At 56.8% G+C, this 21,924-nt stretch overlaps 4 protein-coding genes across 4 annotated transcripts; all 4 read left to right on the forward strand.

The window, feature by feature from the left end:
- Positions 1-4,338: 4,338 nt before the first annotated feature.
- On the forward strand, positions 4,339-4,644 carry LOC309590110 (feather keratin-like; the record flags this gene model as incomplete). The annotated part of the gene is made up of 1 exon (XM_082311075.1): positions 4,339-4,644. The coding sequence occupies one exon, from the start codon at positions 4,339-4,341 to the stop codon at positions 4,642-4,644; it is 306 nt and encodes a 101-aa protein (XP_082167201.1).
- A 3,559-nt stretch (positions 4,645-8,203) lies between these two features.
- Positions 8,204-8,515, forward strand: LOC309595190 (feather keratin-like; the record flags this gene model as incomplete). The annotated part of the gene is made up of 1 exon (XM_082321819.1): positions 8,204-8,515. One exon carries the CDS (start codon positions 8,204-8,206, stop codon positions 8,513-8,515), a length of 312 nt encoding a protein of 103 aa, XP_082177945.1.
- Positions 8,516-14,678: 6,163 nt separating this feature from the next.
- LOC309587958 (feather keratin-like) lies at positions 14,679-14,984 on the forward strand (the record flags this gene model as incomplete). Its single annotated transcript, XM_082306607.1, has 1 exon — positions 14,679-14,984. One exon carries the CDS (start codon positions 14,679-14,681, stop codon positions 14,982-14,984), a length of 306 nt encoding a protein of 101 aa, XP_082162733.1.
- Positions 14,985-18,544: 3,560 nt separating this feature from the next.
- Positions 18,545-18,856, forward strand: LOC309589680 (feather keratin-like; the record flags this gene model as incomplete). The annotated part of the gene is made up of 1 exon (XM_082310123.1): positions 18,545-18,856. The coding sequence occupies one exon, from the start codon at positions 18,545-18,547 to the stop codon at positions 18,854-18,856; it is 312 nt and encodes a 103-aa protein (XP_082166249.1).
- Positions 18,857-21,924: the final 3,068 nt, after the last annotated feature.

Consider the following 21,924-nt stretch of genomic DNA (forward strand, 5'->3'; position numbering starts at 1 on the left):
TCTGGATGACACCTTCTTGGCACAAGTATGAAGAGAAGCGACCAGGAAAGGTGCAAACCTGTGCGGGATTTGCTGCTCCAGCTGGATCCTGGAAGCTGGCAAATGTTGACCCAATCTTCAAGAAGGGCAACGGGGATGACCCTGGGAACTACAGGCCTGTCAGTCTCACCTCTGGGCCTGGCAAAGTCATGGAGAAGATCATTCTGGGAGTTATTGAGAAACACCTGAAAGACAACGCAGTCATTGGTCCCAGCCAGCACGGCTTCACGAGGGGAAAGTCCTGCTTGACAAACTTGATTTCCTTCTATGACAAGGTTTCCCACCGAGCTGACCAAGGGAAGCCAGTCGATGTAATCTTTTTGGACTTCAGTAAAGCCTTCCATACTGTCTCTCCCAGTATCCTCCTGGACAAAATGTCCAGCATACAGCTGGATTAACACATAATGCAACGGGTGTGCAATTGGCTGACGGGTCGGGCTCAAAGGGTTATAGGAAATGGGGTTACATCGGGCTGGCGACCCGTCACTAGCGGGGTTCCGCAGGGATCCATCGTGGGGCCAGTGCCCTTCAATATCTTCATAAATGACTTGGATGCGGGACTGGAAGGTTTGCTATCAAAGTTTGCCAATGACACAAAACTGGGAGGAGCCGTTGACACTCTCGAGGGCAGAGAGGCCCTGCAGAGGGATCTGGACAAACGAGAGAGCTGGGCAATCACCAACCCTATGAAGTTTCACAAGGGCACGTGCCAGATTTTGCACCTGGGACAGGGCAACCCTGGGTGTACCTACAGACTGGGGAACGAGAGGCTGGAGAGCAGCCCCGCGGAGAGGGATCGGGGGGTTCTGGTCAACGGCAAGTTGAACACGAGCCAACAGTGTGCCCTGGCAGCCACGAGGGCCAACCGTGTCCTGGGGTGCATCAAGCACTGTACTGCCAGCCGGTTGAGGGAGGTGATTGTCCCGCTCTCCTCTGCACTGGTGCGGCCTCATCTCGAGTGCTGTGTGCAGTTTTGGGCCCCACAGTACAAAAAGGATACGAAGCTCCTAGAGATTGCCCAGAGGAGAGCCCCAAAGATGGTGAAGGGTTTAGAGGGGAAGCCGCATGAGGAGTGGCTGAAGTCACTTGGTCTGTTCAGCCTGGAGGAGAGGAGACTGATGGGAGACCTCATCGCTGTCTACAGCTTCCTCACGAGGGAAGGAGGAGGGGCAGGCGCTGATCTCTTCTCCCTGGTGACCAATGATAGGACCCGAGGGAACGGCAGGAAGATCTGGCAGGGGAGGTTTGGGTTGGGCATTAGGCAAAGGTTCTTCACCCAGAGGGGAGTGGAGCAGAGGAACAAGCTCCCCCGTGAGGTCGTCATGGCGCCAAGCCTGACAACATCCAAGAAGTATTTGGACAATGCCCTCAGAGGTATGGTGTGATTTCGGGGGTTGCCCTATGCAGGGACAGGAGCTGGACTCAATGATCCTTGTGGGTCCCTTCCAACTCAGGACATTCTAGGATTCTATGAATAATGCAGGCTGGCACCTGGGGGGATTCCAGAACGTGACACAAGCCCATCACAGGATCAAACAAAGGCTTTGACATGACAACATTCCCCTTTGCACACCTCTGACCAAGTCTCCCTGTGCCAGCACACACTCGACTAACTCTTCCCCAGCATGACTCTCCGGTACTGCCAGGAAAGAGAATCACAGAAGCCTTTAGTTAGGCAGGAACATCTGAAGAGCGGGTGCTTCGACCGCTCTACTCAAGCAGGGAAATCCAGAGCAGGTTGTCCGGGACCATGTCCAGTCGGGTTTTCAGTATCTCCCAGGATGGAGACTCCACCACCTCTTCCACTCTTTGAAAAAGCTTTGCCTTCCTTGCCCATGCAATTCCATCGCTTTTCACTTGTGCCCATGGCCGCTTGGCCTGCCACCGATCACGAGCCTCTGGGCCCAGCCCTTCAGCCACTTTGCAGTCCACCTCACTGGCCACTTATGCAACCCATACTTTCTCGGCTTCTCTAGGAGCGTGGAATGGGAGACAGTGACAAAGGCTTCATTCCAGTAGAGCTCAACAACAGCCACTGCTCTCCCCTAGTCCAACATCCGGTTGCTTACACTCGAAAGACATGGAGTTTGGTCAAGCAAGATTTCTCCTTCGTAAATCCACACCGACCACTCCCCAGCACCTTCTCGGCCTTCCTAGTCCTGGCAGGGCTTCCCAGGAGGATTTCCTCCATCGTGTTCCCCAGAAACGAGGTCAGGCTCACCAGCTTCTACTTTCCTGTATCTTCCTTCCTCATCTTCTTCAAGAGAGGAGGCCAAGGAGCTCTCTTCCAGTCTTCAGGAACTGCCCCCACACACCAGGACCTTTCCAAGCTAATGGAGAGTGGCCTCCCAAGGACATCAGACAGCTCCCTCAGCACTCGTGGCTACCACCAGTCAAGCCCCGTGCTCTTGCGTAAATCCAGTCGCAAAGCACTCCTTCCTGCCGCCCTTCATCTTCCTCAGCGACAACCACTGCCCGCCTGACAAACGGCCTGACAAACACTCACCTCGGCTCACTTGGGGCAGGCCTTGCCATTCATCCACCCTTCGGCATGCAGCCACCACCACCAGGGCCTCCCCTCTGCAGCCACGTGCTCACCTCCAGCTCCCCTCCGCAAGCTCCAAATCCTCTTTCAGCCCGTCAGGCACTGTGCAGAGAAATGGCCTCACCCCTCAGCACTCACCCCAAAACAACACCCCAAAGGCCCTGGCTCACCACCTCCCCTGCCTGCCACCTCCACTCCCCCTCTGCCTCTCAACACACTCACGGGCTCTCCAGAAACTCCCCTGCCCTTGCAGGGTGCCCCATATCCAATCAGAGAGTCATGGAGCTTGGAAAAGACCCTTAACAGTAGCGAGTCCAACCGTGAAACAAACACTGCCATGTCCACTGCTAAACCATGTCCCTGATTGACACATCTACACGTCTTTTAGATACCTCCCAGGATGGGGACTCTTCCCTGGGCAGCCTGGTCCTGTGCTTGATAACACTTCTCATGAAGAAATTGTTCCTAATACCCAATCCAAACCTCCCCTGGCACATCTTGAGGCCCTTTCCTCTTCTCCTATCACTTGTTACGAGGGATGACAGGCCGACACACACCTCGTTACATCCTCCTCTCAGGTGATTGTAGACAGCAAGAAGGTCTCCCCTCAGCCTTCTTTTTCTGCAAACTAAACACCCCCAGGACCCTCAACTGCTCCTCAGAAGTCTTCTTCTCTAGATCCTTCACCAGCTCCCTTGCTCTTCATTGGATGCATCAAGCCACAGCCCAAGCATTGCTTCACCCCAGAGCCCAGCCTGCAAACATGCTGGCCACAGCTAAGGGGAGCTCCCCACATCACAGGGCTTGCGAACTCTGAACCAGGCCTGCCAGCACAACGGCCTGCTCTCATAGGTGGCCCTCCTCTGCCTGCTTTCAATGCCACGCCCAGGGACGGCACCAAGGGGGCACAGACCCAAACAGGCAGCCTCCTTTCTCCCTCCTACAACCTTACAAGCAAGAGGGAAAACAACCCAACCACAGAGCACAGCCAACGGGAAAGGCCAGGCCTAAAAATGGGCTTAGGGACCCAGTGGTAAGGCAAGGATGGATGGAACATGATGAAAGGGGCAGCTCCTCACTCCCAGCACACCACCAAAGCCCAGACCAGCCTGCCAGGGTTGCAAGGAAATGGGGCCCCCTCCTCATGACGCACCCGCAAACCACACCACACCAGTGCCACGCGATGACCTCAGCGACAACACTTGACATCTACTATGCTTTATTCCAGTCTCCTGACACGCACCATCAACACCAAGCCTTTGGCCTCTAATACTCTCACTTAAAAGCTGCCGCCAGGGTCAGATGGACACGGCCTCAAGAGGAGGACATGAAAAGGCAGCGTTGCGGGAAGGAAAACACACCCCACCTCATTACTTACATGGCTGTGGCATGCAACAGCTGCTTGCTGCAAAATGCTGTCATGCGCAAAGGCTGTCCCGCCCCTCGCACACCAGCATAAAAGCCAGCCCAGCGCCTCTCTCCCTCACACACTTCTCCTCACGCCTTCTCCTCCGCGCTCAACAAGGTGAGCCTCAACCCCCTTCCCCTCCTTCTCCTGACCCACCTGGCCCCTCTCTTCCACCACGCTCTGACCCCAGCCTCAGCAGCGCTGACGCCTCCCCACCCCCACGCTCCCCACAGCCCCACACCAGGCCTCCCCGCTCCCTCGCCCTCCTGCAACACCGCCCCTCGCACCCCCACGCCCCTCCGCCTGCTCAACACCCTCTCTTCCAGGGCCCCTCCACACCACACCCATGGCCTGCTACGACCTCTGCCGCCCCTGCGGACCCACCCCGCTGGCTAACAGCTGCAACGAGCCCTGTGTCAGGCAGTGCGAGGACTCCCGCGTCGTCATCCAGCCTCCCGCCGTGCTGGTCACCCTGCCAGGACCCATCCTCAGCTCCTTCCCCCAGAACACCGCCGTCGGATCCTCCGCATCGGCTGCCGTGGGCAACGTCCTCAGCTCCCAGGGAGTGCCTGTCTCTGGGGGCTTTGGCCTTGGCTACGGCTTTGGAGGCCTGGGCTGCTTCAGCGGCGCAAGAGGCTGCTACCCCTGCTAAGGGCCCTCACCACCACCCCTGACAACAACCACCCACTCCCTGGAAGCCACAGCATGGATTGAGGACACACCTCCCGGCCGCTGCTGGCAGGCTGACCTGCCGTCCATGGCTCCTCCTCTCAAGGCCCCAAGCAAGGAGCAGGGAAAGGGCCAGCCTGGCCTGCCTGCAAACATGGCCCGTGTACCTCCTCCTCTTCTCCCTCTTCCTTCTTGGCACTGTCTCTTCTGCTACGTCCACTACTCTCTGCTGCAACTACGTTCTCACAAGCCAAAGACCACCAGGAGCCTCCGGTGGGCTGCTGTCACCGTAGGGAAGGAAGATATTGCTGCTCTGGCAAAATCAACTGCAAGCAAAGGACCTCGGCTGATGGTCAGCAAAATCAACTGCAAGCCAAGGACCTCGGCTGATGGTCAGCCTACTTGCACCTCAGAGCAGCTCCCTTCCACTTGCTGCTCCTGCCTTTTCTCTCTTTTTCCTCTCAATAAAGTGCTTCTGCAGCCCAGCCTGAAGATGCCTCCACTTCCTTTCTTCTCCCAACGCTCTTCCAACCTCACTCAGCACAAAGCCAGGGCTCAACAGGCCAGCGGGATGGGTGGAAAGGGGCTGCAAGACCTCTCTTAGCAAGCATGGCCCCCAGCAACAACAACAACATAGACCGGCACATCTAAAGCTCCCCTGGCACAATTTGAGCTCATTTCCTCTTGTCCCATCACTTGTTACTTGGGAGAAGAGACTGACACCCACCTCGCTACAGCCTCCTTTCAGGCCGTTGTAGAGAGCGACAAGGTCTCCCCTCAGCCAACCTAACAAACCCCAGCTTCCTCATCCGCTCCTCACCAGACTTGTGCTCCAGACCCTCCAGCAGCTTCGTTGCCCTTCTTTGGACACCCTCCAGCACCTCAGTGTCTTTCTTGTAGTCAGGGGCCCAACACTCAACACTGTATTCGAGGTGCAGCCTCACCAGTGCCAAGTTGAGGGGGACGATCACCTCCCTGGTCCTGCTGGCCACACTATTTCTGACACAAGCCACGATGCCATTGGCCTTCTTGGCCACCTGGGCACACTGCCGGCTCATAAGCAACCGGGTATCAAGCAACACCCCCAGCTCCTTTTCCCTCACGCACCTTTCCAGCCACTCTTCCCCAAGCCTGCAGCGTTACATGGCGTTGTTGTGACCCAAGTGCAGGACCTGGCACTGAGCCTTGTTAAATCTCCTAGAATTGCACTCGGCCCATTGATCCAGCCTCTCCAGATCCCTCTGTAGACCCTTTCTTCCCTCCACCAGATCAACGCTCCCGCCCAGCTTGGCTTCATCTGCAAACTTACTGAGGGTGCACTTGTTCGTCTCGTCCAGATCGTTGATAAAGATATTAAACAGACCTGGCCTCAACACTCAGCCCTGGAGAACACCACTTGTCACCAGCACCAACTGGCTTTATCTCCATTCACCACACTCTTTGGGCCCAGCTATCCGGCCAGTTTTTTAACCAGCAAAGAGTACTCCCGTCCGAGCCACGAGCAGCCAGTTTCTCCAGGAGAATGCTGTGGGAAACAGTGTCAAAGGCTTTACTAAAGGCCAGGTAAAAAACATCCAAAGCCTCTCCCTCGTCTACTAAGCACGTCATCTTCTCATCGTAGTTCAGGATAGTCAAGCAGGACCTGCCTTTCATAAACCCGTGCTGGCTGGGCCTCATCACCTGGTTGTCCTGTAACTGCCGAGTGAAGGCACTCAGAATGACCTGCTCCATAACCTTCCCTGGTACCAAGGTCAGTCTGACATGCCTGTAATTCCCCGGATCCTCTTTCTGGCCCTTCTTCATGATGGGCACCACATTTGCTAACCTCCGGTCAACAGAGACCTCCCCGCTTAGCCAGGACTGATGACAAATGATGGAAAGTGGCTTGGTGAGCCCTTCCACCAGCTCCCTCGGTACCCTTGGGTGGATCCCATTCGCTCCCATACACCTGTCTGTGGCTAAGTGGTGTAGCAGGTCGCTAACCATTGCCCTTTGCATTATGAAGGCTTCCTTGTACTCCCCGTTGACCAACTTTCTTGCGCAGCACAGCTCTCTGCCCATCCCAGCAAACAGAATCAGTGAATGCGCAAGGAACCTCTGGAGATCGGCTACTCCAACCCAACCTCCTCAAGCAGGGTCAGCTCGAGCAGGCTGTCCACGACCATGGCCAGTTGGCTTTTCAGTATCTCCGAGGATGGAGACTCCAACACATCTCAGCGCAAATGATTCTGCTGCTTGACCACCCTCACGCTGAAAAAGCCTTGCCTTCCCTTCCAAGGAAATGGCACGTCTTCTCTGCTTTCTCCATCCACCCTTGCCCTGGTCATGGCCACCCATGAGAGGAGTCTGACTCCACGGGCCTCATTCCCTCCGATCCGGGATTTACAAATATTGATGTCATCTTCCATGCACGGCCTTGCCTCCTGCCTGAAAAACCTCCCAGCTCTCTCAGCTTCTCCTCATAGGAAGGATGCTCCAGTCCCCTCAACATCTTGGTGGCCCTGCATGGCCCTCACTCCACTAAGGCCATGTCCTTCTTCCACTGGGGAGCCCTCAGCTGGACACAGGACTCCACACGGGGCCTCACCAGCGCTAAAAAGAGAGCAAGATCACCTCCCCCGACCTCATGGCAATGCTCTTCTTAACGTCGCCCTGGAGAATCTTGGCCTCGTTTGCCACAAGGGTGCATGGCTGCCTCGCAGTCAGCTTGTCCTCCACAAGAACCACAAAATCAAACAAGAGGGGCACCAGACACCCACAGCGCACACCCAAAGAGAAAGGCCAGGCCTAGAAACGGGCTTAGCAACCTGGCAGCAAGGCAGGCAGGGAAAAAACACGATGCAAGGGGCAGCGCCGTCCGCCCGGCACACCACCAAAGCCCAGACAAGCCTGCCAGGGCTGCGAGGAAATGGGGCCCCCTCTTCACAACGCACCCGCAAACCACACCACACCAGTGCCACGCGATGACCTCACTGACGACACCCCACCTCTCCTAGGCTTTGGCCGCGTCTGCCAAATGCCCTGACACGCACCTTCCATGCAAAACCTCCCAAATACCTACTCTCACTTCAAAGCTGCCGCCAGGGTCAGATGGACACGGCCTCAAGAGGAGGACATGAAATTGGACAATTGCGGGAAGGAAAACACACCCCACCTCATTACTTACATGGCTCTGGCATGCAACAGCTGCTTGCTGCAAAATGCTGTCATGCGCAAAGGCTGTCCCGCCCCTCGCACACCAGCATAAAAGCCAGCCCAGCGCCTCTCTCCCTCACACACTTCTCCTCACGCCTTCTCCTCCGCGCTCAACAAGGTGAGCCTCAACCCCCTTCCCCTCCTTCTCCTGACCCACCTGGCCCCTCTCTTCCACCACGCTCTGACCCCAGCCTCAGCAGCGCTGACGCCTCCCCACCCCCACGCTCCCCACAGCCCCACACCAGGCCTCCCCGCTCCCTCGCCCTCCTGCAACACCGCCCCTCGCACCCCCACGCCCCTCCGCCTGCTCAACACCCTCTCTTCCAGGGCCCCTCCACACCACACCCATGGCCTGCTACGACAGCTGCCGCCCCTGCGGACCCACCCCGCTGGCTAACAGCTGCAACGAGCCCTGTGTCAGGCAGTGCGAGGACTCCCGCGTCGTCATCCAGCCTTCCACCGTCGTGGTCACCCTGCCAGGACCCATCCTCAGCTCCTTCCCCCAGAACACCGCTGTCGGATCCTCTGCATCGGCTGCCGTGGGCAACGTCCTCAGCTCCCAGGGAGTGCCCGTCTCCGGGGGCTTTGGCCTCGGCTACGGCTATGGCTTTGGAGGCCTGGGCTGCTTCAGCGGCGCAAGAGGCTGCTACCCCTGCTAAGGGCCCTCACCACCACCCCTGACAACAACCACCCACTCCCTGGAAGCCACAGCATGGATTGAGGACGCACCTCCCAGCCATTGCTGGCACATGGCCTCACCAAGCATGGCTCCTCTTCTCAAGGCATAAAGCAAGTACCTTCTCACAAGCCAAAGACCACAGGGGACCTCCAGTGTGCTGCTCCCACCGCAGGGCAGCAAGACCTCCGTGCGCTTGCAAAATCTAGTGCATGCAAGGGACTTTGGCTGATGCTCGCCCTCACACCGGCTCCCTTCCACTTGCTGCTCCTGCCTTTTCACTCTTTTTTCCTCTCAGTAAAATTCTCCTGCATCCCAGCCTGAGACGCCACCTCTTGCAGTCTTTGCCCAAGGCTCTTCCAATTTCACCTGGCAGAGAGCCATGCCTCGACTTGCCATCAGGGTGGGTGCAAAAGGGTAAGAAGATTTCTCCTAGGAAGAGGTCACCACCACTACCACTAGCCACACAGACTGGCTCTTGGGGGGCTGCCAGAATGTGACACAAGCCCATCACTGCATCAAACAAAGGCTTTGACATGACAACATTCCCCTTTGCACACCTCCGACCAAGTCTCCCCGTGCCAGCGCACACTCGACTAACTCTTCCCCAGCATGACTCCCCGGTACTGCCAGGAAAGAGAATCACAGAGGCATTTAGTTGGGCAGGAACATCTGGAGAGCAGGTGCTTCAACCCCCCTACTCAAGCAGGGCCAGCTAGAGCAGGTTGTCCAGGACCACGGCCAGTCGGGTTTTCAGTATCTCCCAGGACGGAGCCTCCACCCACCTCTTCTGCCCTTTGACCACCCTCACACTGAAAAAGCCTGGCCTTCCTTGCCCGTGGAGTTCCATCTCTTGTCACTTGTGCCCATGGCCTCTTGTCCTGGTAGGAAGCACTACTCAGAAGAACCAGGCTCCCCCGACTTCATTCCCTGCCATCAGGGATTTAGACACATTTACGACAGCCCCCCTGCGCATTATCGTCTCCTGGCTAAACACTCCCAGCTCTCTCTCGCTTTATGCCTCGAGAAGACAAGCCACGGCAGAACTTTGGATTCTTCGATCATGGGATGGCCTATTCATCCCCAGGTCTACTGACATCCAATGGGATTCACCTTTCTCAGAAAGGGAAAAGCGTTTTTCCCCAGGAGCCAGCAGGGCTGATTGATAGAGCTTTAAACTGGTTTGGGAGGGGGAAAGGGACAATACCTTCCCGAGGCAGCGATGAGCAATGGGATTGCCCGCCAAAGGTCGAGGAGCTGCGTGCTAGTGAGATTCCTCAGGCTGCTCCACCAGGCAACGGGCACAATGAAGCACACTTGAAGTGTTCTTACACAAATGCACGCAGCCTGAGGAAGAAGCAAGACGAGGCAGTGGCCTTGGCCCAGTCCCGGAGATACGATGCCATAGGCATAAGCGAAACCTGGTGGGATGAGTCCTGGGACTGGTATGCCATGCTGGATGGCTACAGGCTCTTCAGGAGGGATAGGCAGGGCAGGCGAGGTGGCGGGGTGACGTTGAATGTAGTGGAGGGGCTGGAATGCATGGATCTAGCAGCTGGCGATGGCACCGTTGAGAGCCTCTGGGTAAGGATTCAGGGACAGACAAATAAAGCGGATGTTGCTGTGCGAGTCTGCTACAGGCCACCCAAGCAGGATGATGACACGGATGAGTTCTTCTTTAAGGAACTAAGGGATGCTTCCAAGTCGTCTGCTCCTGTCCTTCTGGGGGACTTCAACTTGCCAGATGTCAACTGGGAATACCACACAGCTGGTACAAGCAGGTCCACAAGATTCCTAAAGCATCTGGATGACACCTTCTTGGCACAAGTATGAAGAGAACCGACCAGGAAAGGTGCAAACCTGTGCGGGATTTGCTGCTCCAGCTGGATCCTGGAAGCTGGCAAATGTTGACCCAATCTTCAAGAAGGGCAACGGGGATGACCCTGGGAACTACAGGCCTGTCAGTCTCACCTCTGGGCCTGGCAAAGTCATGGAGAAGATCATTCTGGGAGTTATTGAGAAACACCTGAAAGACAACGCAGTCATTGGTCCCAGCCAGCACGGCTTCACGAGGGGAAAGTCCTGCTTGACAAACTTGATTTCCTTCTATGACAAGGTTTCCCACCGAGCTGACCAAGGGAAGCCAGTCGATGTAATCTTTTTGGACTTCAGTAAAGCCTTCCATACTGTCTCTCCCAGTATCCTCCTGGACAAAATGTCCAGCATACAGCTGGATTAACACATAATGCAACGGGTGTGCAATTGGCTGACGGGTCGGGCTCAAAGGGTTATAGGAAATGGGGTTACATCGGGCTGGCGACCCGTCACTAGCGGGGTTCCGCAGGGATCCATCGTGGGGCCAGTGCCCTTCAATATCTTCATAAATGACTTGGATGCGGGACTGGAAGGTTTGCTATCAAAGTTTGCCAATGACACAAAACTGGGAGGAGCCGTTGACACTCTCGAGGGCAGAGAGGCCCTGCAGAGGGATCTGGACAAACGAGAGAGCTGGGCAATCACCAACCCTATGAAGTTTCACAAGGGCACGTGCCAGATTTTGCACCTGGGACAGGGCAACCCTGGGTGTACCTACAGACTGGGGAACGAGAGGCTGGAGAGCAGCCCCGCGGAGAGGGATCGGGGGGTTCTGGTCAACGGCAAGTTGAACACGAGCCAACAGTGTGCCCTGGCAGCCACGAGGGCCAACCGTGTCCTGGGGTGCATCAAGCACTGTACTGCCAGCCGGTTGAGGGAGGTGATTGTCCCGCTCTCCTCTGCACTGGTGCGGCCTCATCTCGAGTGCTGTGTGCAGTTTTGGGCCCCACAGTACAAAAAGGATACGAAGCTCCTAGAGATTGCCCAGAGGAGAGCCCCAAAGATGGTGAAGGGTTTAGAGGGGAAGCCGCATGAGGAGTGGCTGAAGTCACTTGGTCTGTTCAGCCTGGAGGAGAGGAGACTGATGGGAGACCTCATCGCTGTCTACAGCTTCCTCACGAGGGAAGGAGGAGGGGCAGGCGCTGATCTCTTCTCCCTGGTGACCAATGATAGGACCCGAGGGAACGGCAGGAAGATCTGGCAGGGGAGGTTTGGGTTGGGCATTAGGCAAAGGTTCTTCACCCAGAGGGAAGTGGAGCAGAGGAACAAGCTCCCCCGTGAGGTCGTCATGGCGCCAAGCCTGACAACATCCAAGAAGTATTTGGACAATGCCCTCAGAGGTATGGTGTGATTTCGGGGGTTGCCCTATGCAGGGACAGGAGCTGGACTCAATGATCCTTGTGGGTCCCTTCCAACTCAGGACATTCTAGGATTCTATGAATAATGCAGGCTGGCACCTGGGGGGATTCCAGAACGTGACACAAGCCCATCACAGGATCAAACAAAGGCTTTGACATGACAACATTCCCCTTTGCACACCTCTGACCAAGTCTCCCTGTGCCAGCACACACTCGACTAACTCTTCCCCAGCATGACTCTCCGGTACTGCCAGGAAAGAGAATCACAGAAGCCTTTAGTTAGGCAGGAACATCTGAAGAGCGGGTGCTTCGACCGCTCTACTCAAGCAGGGAAATCCAGAGCAGGTTGTCCGGGACCATGTCCAGTCGGGTTTTCAGTATCTCCCAGGATGGAGACTCCACCACCTCTTCCACTCTTTGAAAAAGCTTTGCCTTCCTTGCCCATGCAATTCCATCGCTTTTCACTTGTGCCCATGGCCGCTTGGCCTGCCACCGATCACGAGCCTCTGGGCCCAGCCCTTCAGCCACTTTGCAGTCCACCTCACTGGCCACTTATGCAACCCATACTTTCTCGGCTTCTCTAGGAGCGTGGAATGGGAGACAGTGACAAAGGCTTCATTCCAGTAGAGCTCAACAACAGCCACTGCTCTCCCCTAGTCCAACATCCGGTTGCTTACACTCGAAAGACATGGAGTTTGGTCAAGCAAGATTTCTCCTTCGTAAATCCACACCGACCACTCCCCAGCACCTTCTCGGCCTTCCTAGTCCTGGCAGGGCTTCCCAGGAGGATTTCCTCCATCGTGTTCCCCAGAAACGAGGTCAGGCTCACCAGCTTCTACTTTCCTGTATCTTCCTTCCTCATCTTCTTCAAGAGAGGAGGCCAAGGAGCTCTCTTCCAGTCTTCAGGAACTGCCCCCACACACCAGGACCTTTCCAAGCTAATGGAGAGTGGCCTCCCAAGGACATCAGACAGCTCCCTCAGCACTCGTGGCTACCACCAGTCAAGCCCCGTGCTCTTGCGTAAATCCAGTCGCAAAGCACTCCTTCCTGCCGCCCTTCATCTTCCTCAGCGACAACCACTGCCCGCCTGACAAACGGCCTGACAAACACTCACCTCGGCTCACTTGGGGCAGGCCTTGCCATTCATCCACCCTTCGGCATGCAGCCACCACCACCAGGGCCTCCCCTCTGCAGCCACGTGCTCACCTCCAGCTCCCCTCCGCAAGCTCCAAATCCTCTTTCAGCCCGTCAGGCACTGTGCAGAGAAATGGCCTCACCCCTCAGCACTCACCCCAAAACAACACCCCAAAGGCCCTGGCTCACCACCTCCCCTGCCTGCCACCTCCACTCCCCCTCTGCCTCTCAACACACTCACGGGCTCTCCAGAAACTCCCCTGCCCTTGCAGGGTGCCCCATATCCAATCAGAGAGTCATGGAGCTTGGAAAAGACCCTTAACAGTAGCGAGTCCAACCGTGAAACAAACACTGCCAAGTCCACCGCTAAACCACGTCCCTGAGCGACACATCTACGCGTCTTTGAGATACCTCCTAGAATGGAGACTCAACCACTTCCCTGGGCAGCCTGGTCCTGTGCTTGATAACACTTCTCATGAAGAAATTGTTCCTAATACCCAATCCAAACCTCCCCTGGCACATCTTGAGGCCCTTTCCTCTTCTCCTATCACTTGTTACGAGGGATGACAGGCCGACACACACCTCGTTACATCCTCCTCTCAGGTGATTGTAGACAGCAAGAAGGTCTCCCCTCAGCCTTCTTTTTCTGCAAACTAAACACCCCCAGGACCCTCAACTGCTCCTCAGAAGTCTTCTTCTCTAGATCCTTCACCAGCTCCCTTGCTCTTCATTGGATGCATCAAGCCACAGCCCAAGCATTGCTTCACCCCAGAGCCCAGCCTGCAAACATGCTGGCCACAGCTAAGGGGAGCTCCCCACATCACAGGGCTTGCGAACTCTGAACCAGGCCTGCCAGCACAACGGCCTGCTCTCATAGGTGGCCCTCCTCTGCCTGCTTTCAATGCCACGCCCAGGGACGGCACCAAGGGGGCACAGACCCAAACAGGCAGCCTCCTTTCTCCCTCCTACAACCTTACAAGCAAGAGGGAAAACAACCCAACCACAGAGCACAGCCAACGGGAAAGGCCAGGCCTAAAAATGGGCTTAGGGACCCAGTGGTAAGGCAAGGATGGATGGAACATGATGAAAGGGGCAGCTCCTCACTCCCAGCACACCACCAAAGCCCAGACCAGCCTGCCAGGGTTGCAAGGAAATGGGGCCCCCTCCTCATGACGCACCCGCAAACCACACCACACCAGTGCCACGGGATGACCTCAGCGACAACACTTGACATCTACTATGCTTTATTCCAGTCTCCTGACACGCACCATCAACACCAAGCCTTTGGCCTCTAATACTCTCACTTAAAAGCTGCCGCCAGGGTCAGATGGACACGGCCTCAAGAGGAGGACATGAAAAGGCAGCGTTGCGGGAAGGAAAACACTCCCCACCTCATTACTTACATGGCTGTGGCATGCAACAGCTGCTTGCTGCAAAATGCTGTCATGCGCAAAGGCTGTCCCGCCCCTCGCACACCAGCATAAAAGCCAGCCCAGCGCCTCTCTCCCTCACACACTTCTCCTCACGCCTTCTCCTCCGCGCTCAACAAGGTGAGCCTCAACCCCCTTCCCCTCCTTCTCCTGACCCACCTGGCCCCTCTCTTCCACCACGCTCTGACCCCAGCCTCAGCAGCGCTGACGCCTCCCCACCCCCACGCTCCCCACAGCCCCACACCAGGCCTCCCCGCTCCCTCGCCCTCCTGCAACACCGCCCCTCGCACCCCCACGCCCCTCCGCCTGCTCAACACCCTCTCTTCCAGGGCCCCTCCACACCACACCCATGGCCTGCTACGACCTCTGCCGCCCCTGCGGACCCACCCCGCTGGCTAACAGCTGCAACGAGCCCTGTGTCAGGCAGTGCGAGGACTCCCGCGTCGTCATCCAGCCTCCCGCCGTGCTGGTCACCCTGCCAGGACCCATCCTCAGCTCCTTCCCCCAGAACACCGCCGTCGGATCCTCCGCATCGGCTGCCGTGGGCAACGTCCTCAGCTCCCAGGGAGTGCCTGTCTCTGGGGGCTTTGGCCTTGGCTACGGCTTTGGAGGCCTGGGCTGCTTCAGCGGCGCAAGAGGCTGCTACCCCTGCTAAGGGCCCTCACCACCACCCCTGACAACAACCACCCACTCCCTGGAAGCCACAGCATGGATTGAGGACACACCTCCCGGCCGCTGCTGGCAGGCTGACCTGCCGTCCATGGCTCCTCCTCTCAAGGCCCCAAGCAAGGAGCAGGGAAAGGGCCAGCCTGGCCTGCCTGCAAACATGGCCCGTGTACCTCCTCCTCTTCTCCCTCTTCCTTCTTGGCACTGTCTCTTCTGCTACGTCCACTACTCTCTGCTGCAACTACGTTCTCACAAGCCAAAGACCACCAGGAGCCTCCGGTGGGCTGCTGTCACCGTAGGGAAGGAAGATATTGCTGCTCTGGCAAAATCAACTGCAAGCCAAGGACCTCGGCTGATGGTCAGCAAAATCAACTGCAAGCCAAGGACCTCGGCTGATGGTCAGCCTACTTGCACCTCAGAGCAGCTCCCTTCCACTTGCTGCTCCTGCCTTTTCTCTCTTTTTCCTCTCAATAAAGTGCTTCTGCAGCCCAGCCTGAAGATGCCTCCACTTCCTTTCTTCTCCCAACGCTCTTCCAACCTCACTCAGCACAAAGCCAGGGCTCAACAGGCCAGCGGGATGGGTGGAAAGGGGCTGCAAGACCTCTCTTAGCAAGCATGGCCCCCAGCAACAACAACAACATAGACCGGCACATCTAAAGCTCCCCTGGCACAATTTGAGCTCATTTCCTCTTGTCCCATCACTTGTTACTTGGGAGAAGAGACTGACACCCACCTCGCTACAGCCTCCTTTCAGGCCGTTGTAGAGAGCGACAAGGTCTCCCCTCAGCCAACCTAACAAACCCCAGCTTCCTCATCCGCTCCTCACCAGACTTGTGCTCCAGACCCTCCAGCAGCTTCGTTGCCCTTCTTTGGACACCCTCCAGCACCTCAGTGTCTTTCTTGTAGTCAGGGGCCCAACACTCAACACTGTATTCGAGGTGCAGCCTCACCAGTGCCAAGTTGAGGGGGACGATCACCTCCCTGGTCCTGCTGGCCACACTATTTCTGACACAAGCCACGATGCCATTGGCCTTCTTGGCCACCTGGGCACACTGCCGGCTCATAAGCAACCGGGTATCAAGCAACACCCCCAGCTCCTTTTCCCTCACGCACCTTTCCAGCCACTCTTCCCCAAGCCTGCAGCGTTACATGGTGTTGTTGTGACCCAAGTGCAGGACCTGGCACTGAGCCTTGTTAAATCTCCTAGAATTGCACTCGGCCCATTGATCCAGCCTCTCCAGATCCCTCTGTAGACCCTTTCTGCCCTCCACCAGATCAACGCTCCCGCCCAGCTTGGCTTCATCTGCAAACTTACTGAGGGTGCACTTGTTCGTCTCGTCCAGATCGTTGATAAAGATATTAAACAGACCTGGCCTCAACACTCAGCCCTGGAGAACACCACTTGTCACCAGCCACCAACTGGCTTTATCTCCATTCACCACACTCTTTGGGCCCAGCTATCCGACCAGTTTTTTAACCAGCAAAGAGTACTCCCGTCCGAGCCATGAGCAGCCAGTTTCTCCAGGAGAATGCTGTGGGAAACAGTGTCAAAGGCTTTACTAAAGGCCAGGTAAAAAACATCCAAAGCCTCTCCCTCGTCTACTAAGCACGTCATCTTCTCATAGTAGTTCAGGATAGTCAAGCAGGACCTGCCTTTCATAAACCCGTGCTGGCTGGGCCTCATCACCTGGTTGTCCTGTAACTGCCGAGTGAAGGCACTCAGAATGACCTGCTCCATAACCTTCCCTGGTACCAAGGTCAGTCTGACATGCCTGTAATTCCCCGGATCCTCTTTCTGGCCCTTCTTCATGATGGGCACCACATTTGCTAACCTCCGGTCAACAGAGACCTCCCCGCTTAGCCAGGACTGATGACAAATGATGGAAAGTGGCTTGGTGAGCCCTTCCGCCAGCTCCCTCGGTACCCTTGGGTGGATCCCATTCGCTCCCATACACCTGTCTGTGGCTAAGTGGTGTAGCAGGTCGCTAACCATTGCCCTTTGCATTATGAAGGCTTCCTTGTACTCCCCGTTGACCAACTTTCTTGCGCAGCACAGCTCTCTGCCCATCCCAGCAAACAGAATCAGTGAATGCGCAAGGAACCTCTGGAGATCGGCTACTCCAACCCAACCTCCTCAAGCAGGGTCAGCTCGAGCAGGCTGTCCACGACCATGGCCAGTTGGCTTTTCAGTATCTCCGAGGATGGAGACTCCAACACATCTCAGCGCAAATGATTCTGCTGCTTGACCACCCTCACGCTGAAAAAGCCTTGCCTTCCCTTCCAAGGAAATGGCACGTCTTCTCTGCTTTCTCCATCCACCCTTGCCCTGGTCATGGCCACCCATGAGAGGAGTCTGACTCCACGGGCCTCATTCCCTCCGATCCGGGATTTACAAATATTGATGTCATCTTCCATGCACGGCCTTGCCTCCTGCCTGAAAAACCTCCCAGCTCTCTCAGCTTCTCCTCATAGGAAGGATGCTCCAGTCCCCTCAACATCTTGGTGGCCCTGCATGGCCCTCACTCCACTAAGGCCATGTCCTTCTTCCACTGGGGAGCCCTCAGCTGGACACAGGACTCCACACGGGGCCTCACCAGCGCTAAAAAGAGAGCAAGATCACCTCCCCCGACCTCATGGCAATGCTCTTCTTAACGTCGCCCTGGAGAATCTTGGCCTCGTTTGCCACAAGGGTGCATGGCTGCCTCGCAGTCAGCTTGTCCTCCACAAGAACCACAAAATCAAACAAGAGGGGCACCAGACACCCACAGCGCACACCCAAAGAGAAAGGCCAGGCCTAGAAACGGGCTTAGCAACCTGGCAGCAAGGCAGGCAGGGAAAAAACACGATGCAAGGGGCAGCGCCGTCCGCCCGGCACACCACCAAAGCCCAGACAAGCCTGCCAGGGCTGCGAGGAAATGGGGCCCCCTCTTCACAACGCACCCGCAAACCACACCACACCAGTGCCACGCGATGACCTCACTGACGACACCCCACCTCTCCTAGGCTTTGGCCGCGTCTGCCAAATGCCCTGACACGCACCTTCCATGCAAAACCTCCCAAATACCTACTCTCACTTCAAAGCTGCCGCCAGGGTCAGATGGACACGGCCTCAAGAGGAGGACATGAAATTGGACAATTGCGGGAAGGAAAACACACCCCACCTCATTACTTACATGGCTCTGGCATGCAACAGCTGCTTGCTGCAAAATGCTGTCATGCGCAAAGGCTGTCCCGCCCCTCGCACACCAGCATAAAAGCCAGCCCAGCGCCTCTCTCCCTCACACACTTCTCCTCACGCCTTCTCCTCCGCGCTCAACAAGGTGAGCCTCAACCCCCTTCCCCTCCTTCTCCTGACCCACCTGGCCCCTCTCTTCCACCACGCTCTGACCCCAGCCTCAGCAGCGCTGACGCCTCCCCACCCCCACGCTCCCCACAGCCCCACACCAGGCCTCCCCGCTCCCTCGCCCTCCTGCAGCACCGCCCCTCGCACCCCCACGCCCCTCCGCCTGCTCAACACCCTCTCTTCCAGGGCCCCTCCACACCACACCCATGGCCTGCTACGACAGCTGCCGCCCCTGCGGACCCACCCCGCTGGCTAACAGCTGCAACGAGCCCTGTGTCAGGCAGTGCGAGGACTCCCGCGTCGTCATCCAGCCTTCCACCGTCGTGGTCACCCTGCCAGGACCCATCCTCAGCTCCTTCCCCCAGAACACCGCCGTCGGATCCTCTGCATCGGCTGCCGTGGGCAACGTCCTCAGCTCCCAGGGAGTGCCCGTCTCCGGGGGCTTTGGCCTCGGCTACGGCTATGGCTTTGGAGGCCTGGGCTGCTTCAGCGGCGCAAGAGGCTGCTACCCCTGCTAAGGGCCCTCACCACCACCCCTGACAACAACCACCCACTCCCTGGAAGCCACAGCATGGATTGAGGACGCACCTCCAGGCCAGTGCTGGCACGTGGCCTCACCAAACATGGCTCCTCTTCTCAAGGCATAAAGCAAGTACCTTCTCACAAGCCAAAGACCACGGGGGACCTCCAGTGTGCGGCTCCCACCGCAGGGCAGCAAGACCTCGGTGCGCTTGCAAAATCTAGTGCATGCAAGTGGCTTTGGCTGATGCTCGCCCTCACACTGGTTCCCTTCCACTTGCTGCTCCTGCCTTTTTGCTCTTTTTTTCCTCTCAATAAAATTCTCCTGCATCCCACCCTGACATGCCTCCTCTTCCTTTCTTCTCCCAACCTCACTCAGCACCAAGCCAGGGCTCAACAGGACAGCGGGGTGGGTCAAAAAGGGGCTACCAGAGCTCTCGTCACAAGTATGGCCCCAGCAACACCACCCAATGGCACCCAGAGGGCTTCCAAGCCATCACACAAACCCTTCACTTGCCCAAAGAAAGCCTTGCATACGTTAAACCACTACCCATGCCTCTGATGCAAGCTCCCCATGGCAGCACACACTTGACCAACTCTCTTCCCCAGCACAACTCTCTGCCCATCACAGCAAGCAGAATCACAGCAAACAGAATCAGTGAGTGCGCAAGGAATCTCTGGAGATTGGCTACTTCAACCCAACCTGCTCAAGCAGGGTCAGCTCGAGCAGGCTGTCCACGACCACGGCCAGTCAGGGTTTCAATAAAGCCAGGGATGGAGACTCCAAGACTTCTCTGCACAGACGGTTCCACTCTTTGACCACCCTCACGCTGAAAAAGCCTTGCCTTCCCTTCCAAGGAAATGGCACGTCTTCTCTGCTTTCTCCATCCACCCTTCCCCTGGCCATGGCTACCCATGAGAAGAGCCTGACTCCCCTGGCCTCTTTCCCTCCCATCTCGGATTTACAAACATTGATGACCTCTCCCCTGCGCAGCCTTGGCTCCTGGCTCAAAACCCTCCCAGCTCGCTCAGCTTCTCCTCATAGGAAGGATGCTCCAGTCCCCTCAACATCTTGGTGGCCCTGCACAGCACTCACTCCACTAAGGCCATGTCCTTCTTCCACTGGGGAGCCCTCAGCTGGACACAGCACTCCACACGGGGCCTCACCAGCACAGAAGACAGAGCAAGATCGCCTCCCCCGACCCGCTGGCAATGCTCGACCCAACGCTGCTGTGGAGATTCCTGGTCTCTTTTGCCACAAGGCTGCATTGCTGCCTCGGAGTCAGCTTATCCTCCACAAGAACCTCAAAGTCAAACAACAGGGGCTCCAGACACCCACAGAGCACACCCAGCGGGAAAGGCCAGGCCTGAGGACAGGCTTAGTGATCAGGAAGCAAAGCAGCAACGCCCTGGAAGCCATGGCATGGATTGAGGACGCACCTTCCAGCCGTTGCAGGCACGTGCACCTGCCGTGCACAGCTCCTCCTCTCAAGGCCCCAAGCAAGGAGCAGGGAAGGGGCCAGCCTGGGCTGCCTGCTAACATGGCCCATGTACCTCCTCTCTTCTCCCTCTTCCTTCTTGGCTCTGCCTCGTCTCCGACGCCCACTGCTCTCTGTTGCAACTACGTTTTCACAAGCCAGAGACCACGGGGGACCTCCAGTGTGCCGCTCCCACTGCAGAAAAAGACGATCTTGAGGCTCTGGCTAGAGCTATCTCACACAAGGCACCACGGCTGATGGTCACCCCACTTGCACCTCAGACCACCTCCCTTCCACTTGCTGCTCCTGCCTTTTCTCTCTTTTTCCTCTCAATAAAGTGCTTCTCCATCCCAGCCTGAAGATGCCTCCACTTCCTTTCTTCTCCCAACGCTCTTCCAGCCTCACTCAGCATCAAGCCAGGGCTCAACAGGCCAGCGGGGTGGGTGGAAAGGGGCTGCAAGACCTCTCTTAGCAAGTATGGCCCCAGCAACAACAACAACACAGACCAGCACATGGGGACATCAAGCCCGTGACACAAGACGAAAACTTACTCAAACAAAGGCTTGGACACGCTAATGCGCTTCTGCCCATGTCTCTGACGCCAGCTTCCCTTGGCAGCACGCCCTTAGAAGCATCGATTTATTCAGGTTGGAAAAGACCCTTAAGATCACTGAGTGCAACCATTAACCAACACTGCCAAGTCCACCACAAAACCACGTCCCTGAGCACCACATTACACGTGTTGTAGATACCTCTCAGGATGGGGACACAACCACTTCCCTGTTCCAGTGCTTGATAACCCCTTCTGTGAAGAAATTATTTCTAATACCCAATCTAAACCTCCCCTGGCTCATCTTGAAGGCCATTTCCTCTTCTATCACTTATTACTAGGGATGAGAGACCGACACCCACCTCCTTACATCCTCCTTTCAGGGGATTGTAGAGAGCGAGAAGGTCATCCTTCAGCCTTCTTTTTCTGCACATTAAAATCCCCAGTTCCCTCAACCTCTCCACAGATCCTTCACCAGCTGCCCTGCTCTTCTCTGCACAAATTATGCCACAGCCCAGCCTGCAAACGTGCCGACCACAGCTAAGGGGAGCGCTACGGAGGGGCCAACACAAGCCTTTGGGGAGCCTGGCAGGGCTCCCGAACTCTGAACCAGGGCTACCGGGACAACAGCGTGCCCTCAAAAGCAGCCCTCCTCTGCCTGCTTGCACTGCCACCCCCAGGGACGGCACCAAGGGGGCACAAGCCCAAACACGCAGCCTCCTTTCTCCCACCTACAGCCTTACAAGCAAGAGGGGCACCAAGACACCCACAGAGCACACCCAGCGGGAAAGGCCAGGCCTAAAATCGGGCTTAGCAACCTGGCAGCAAGGCAAGGACTGACCCAATGCAATGCAAGGGGCAGCCCCTCAAGCCCGGCACAGCTCCAAAGCCCAGACCAGCTCATTAGGGCCACAAGGAAAAGGGGCCCCCTCTTCACTACGCACCCGCAAACCACACCACACCAGTGCCACAGGATGACCTCACTGACGACACCCCACCTCTCCTAGGCTTTACACATGTCCTCTGCCCGTCCTGACAT

The sequence above is a fragment of the Platalea leucorodia genome (assembly GCF_965183815.1).
Source record: "Platalea leucorodia genome assembly, chromosome: 1".
Lineage (NCBI taxonomy): Eukaryota > Metazoa > Chordata > Aves > Pelecaniformes > Threskiornithidae > Platalea > Platalea leucorodia.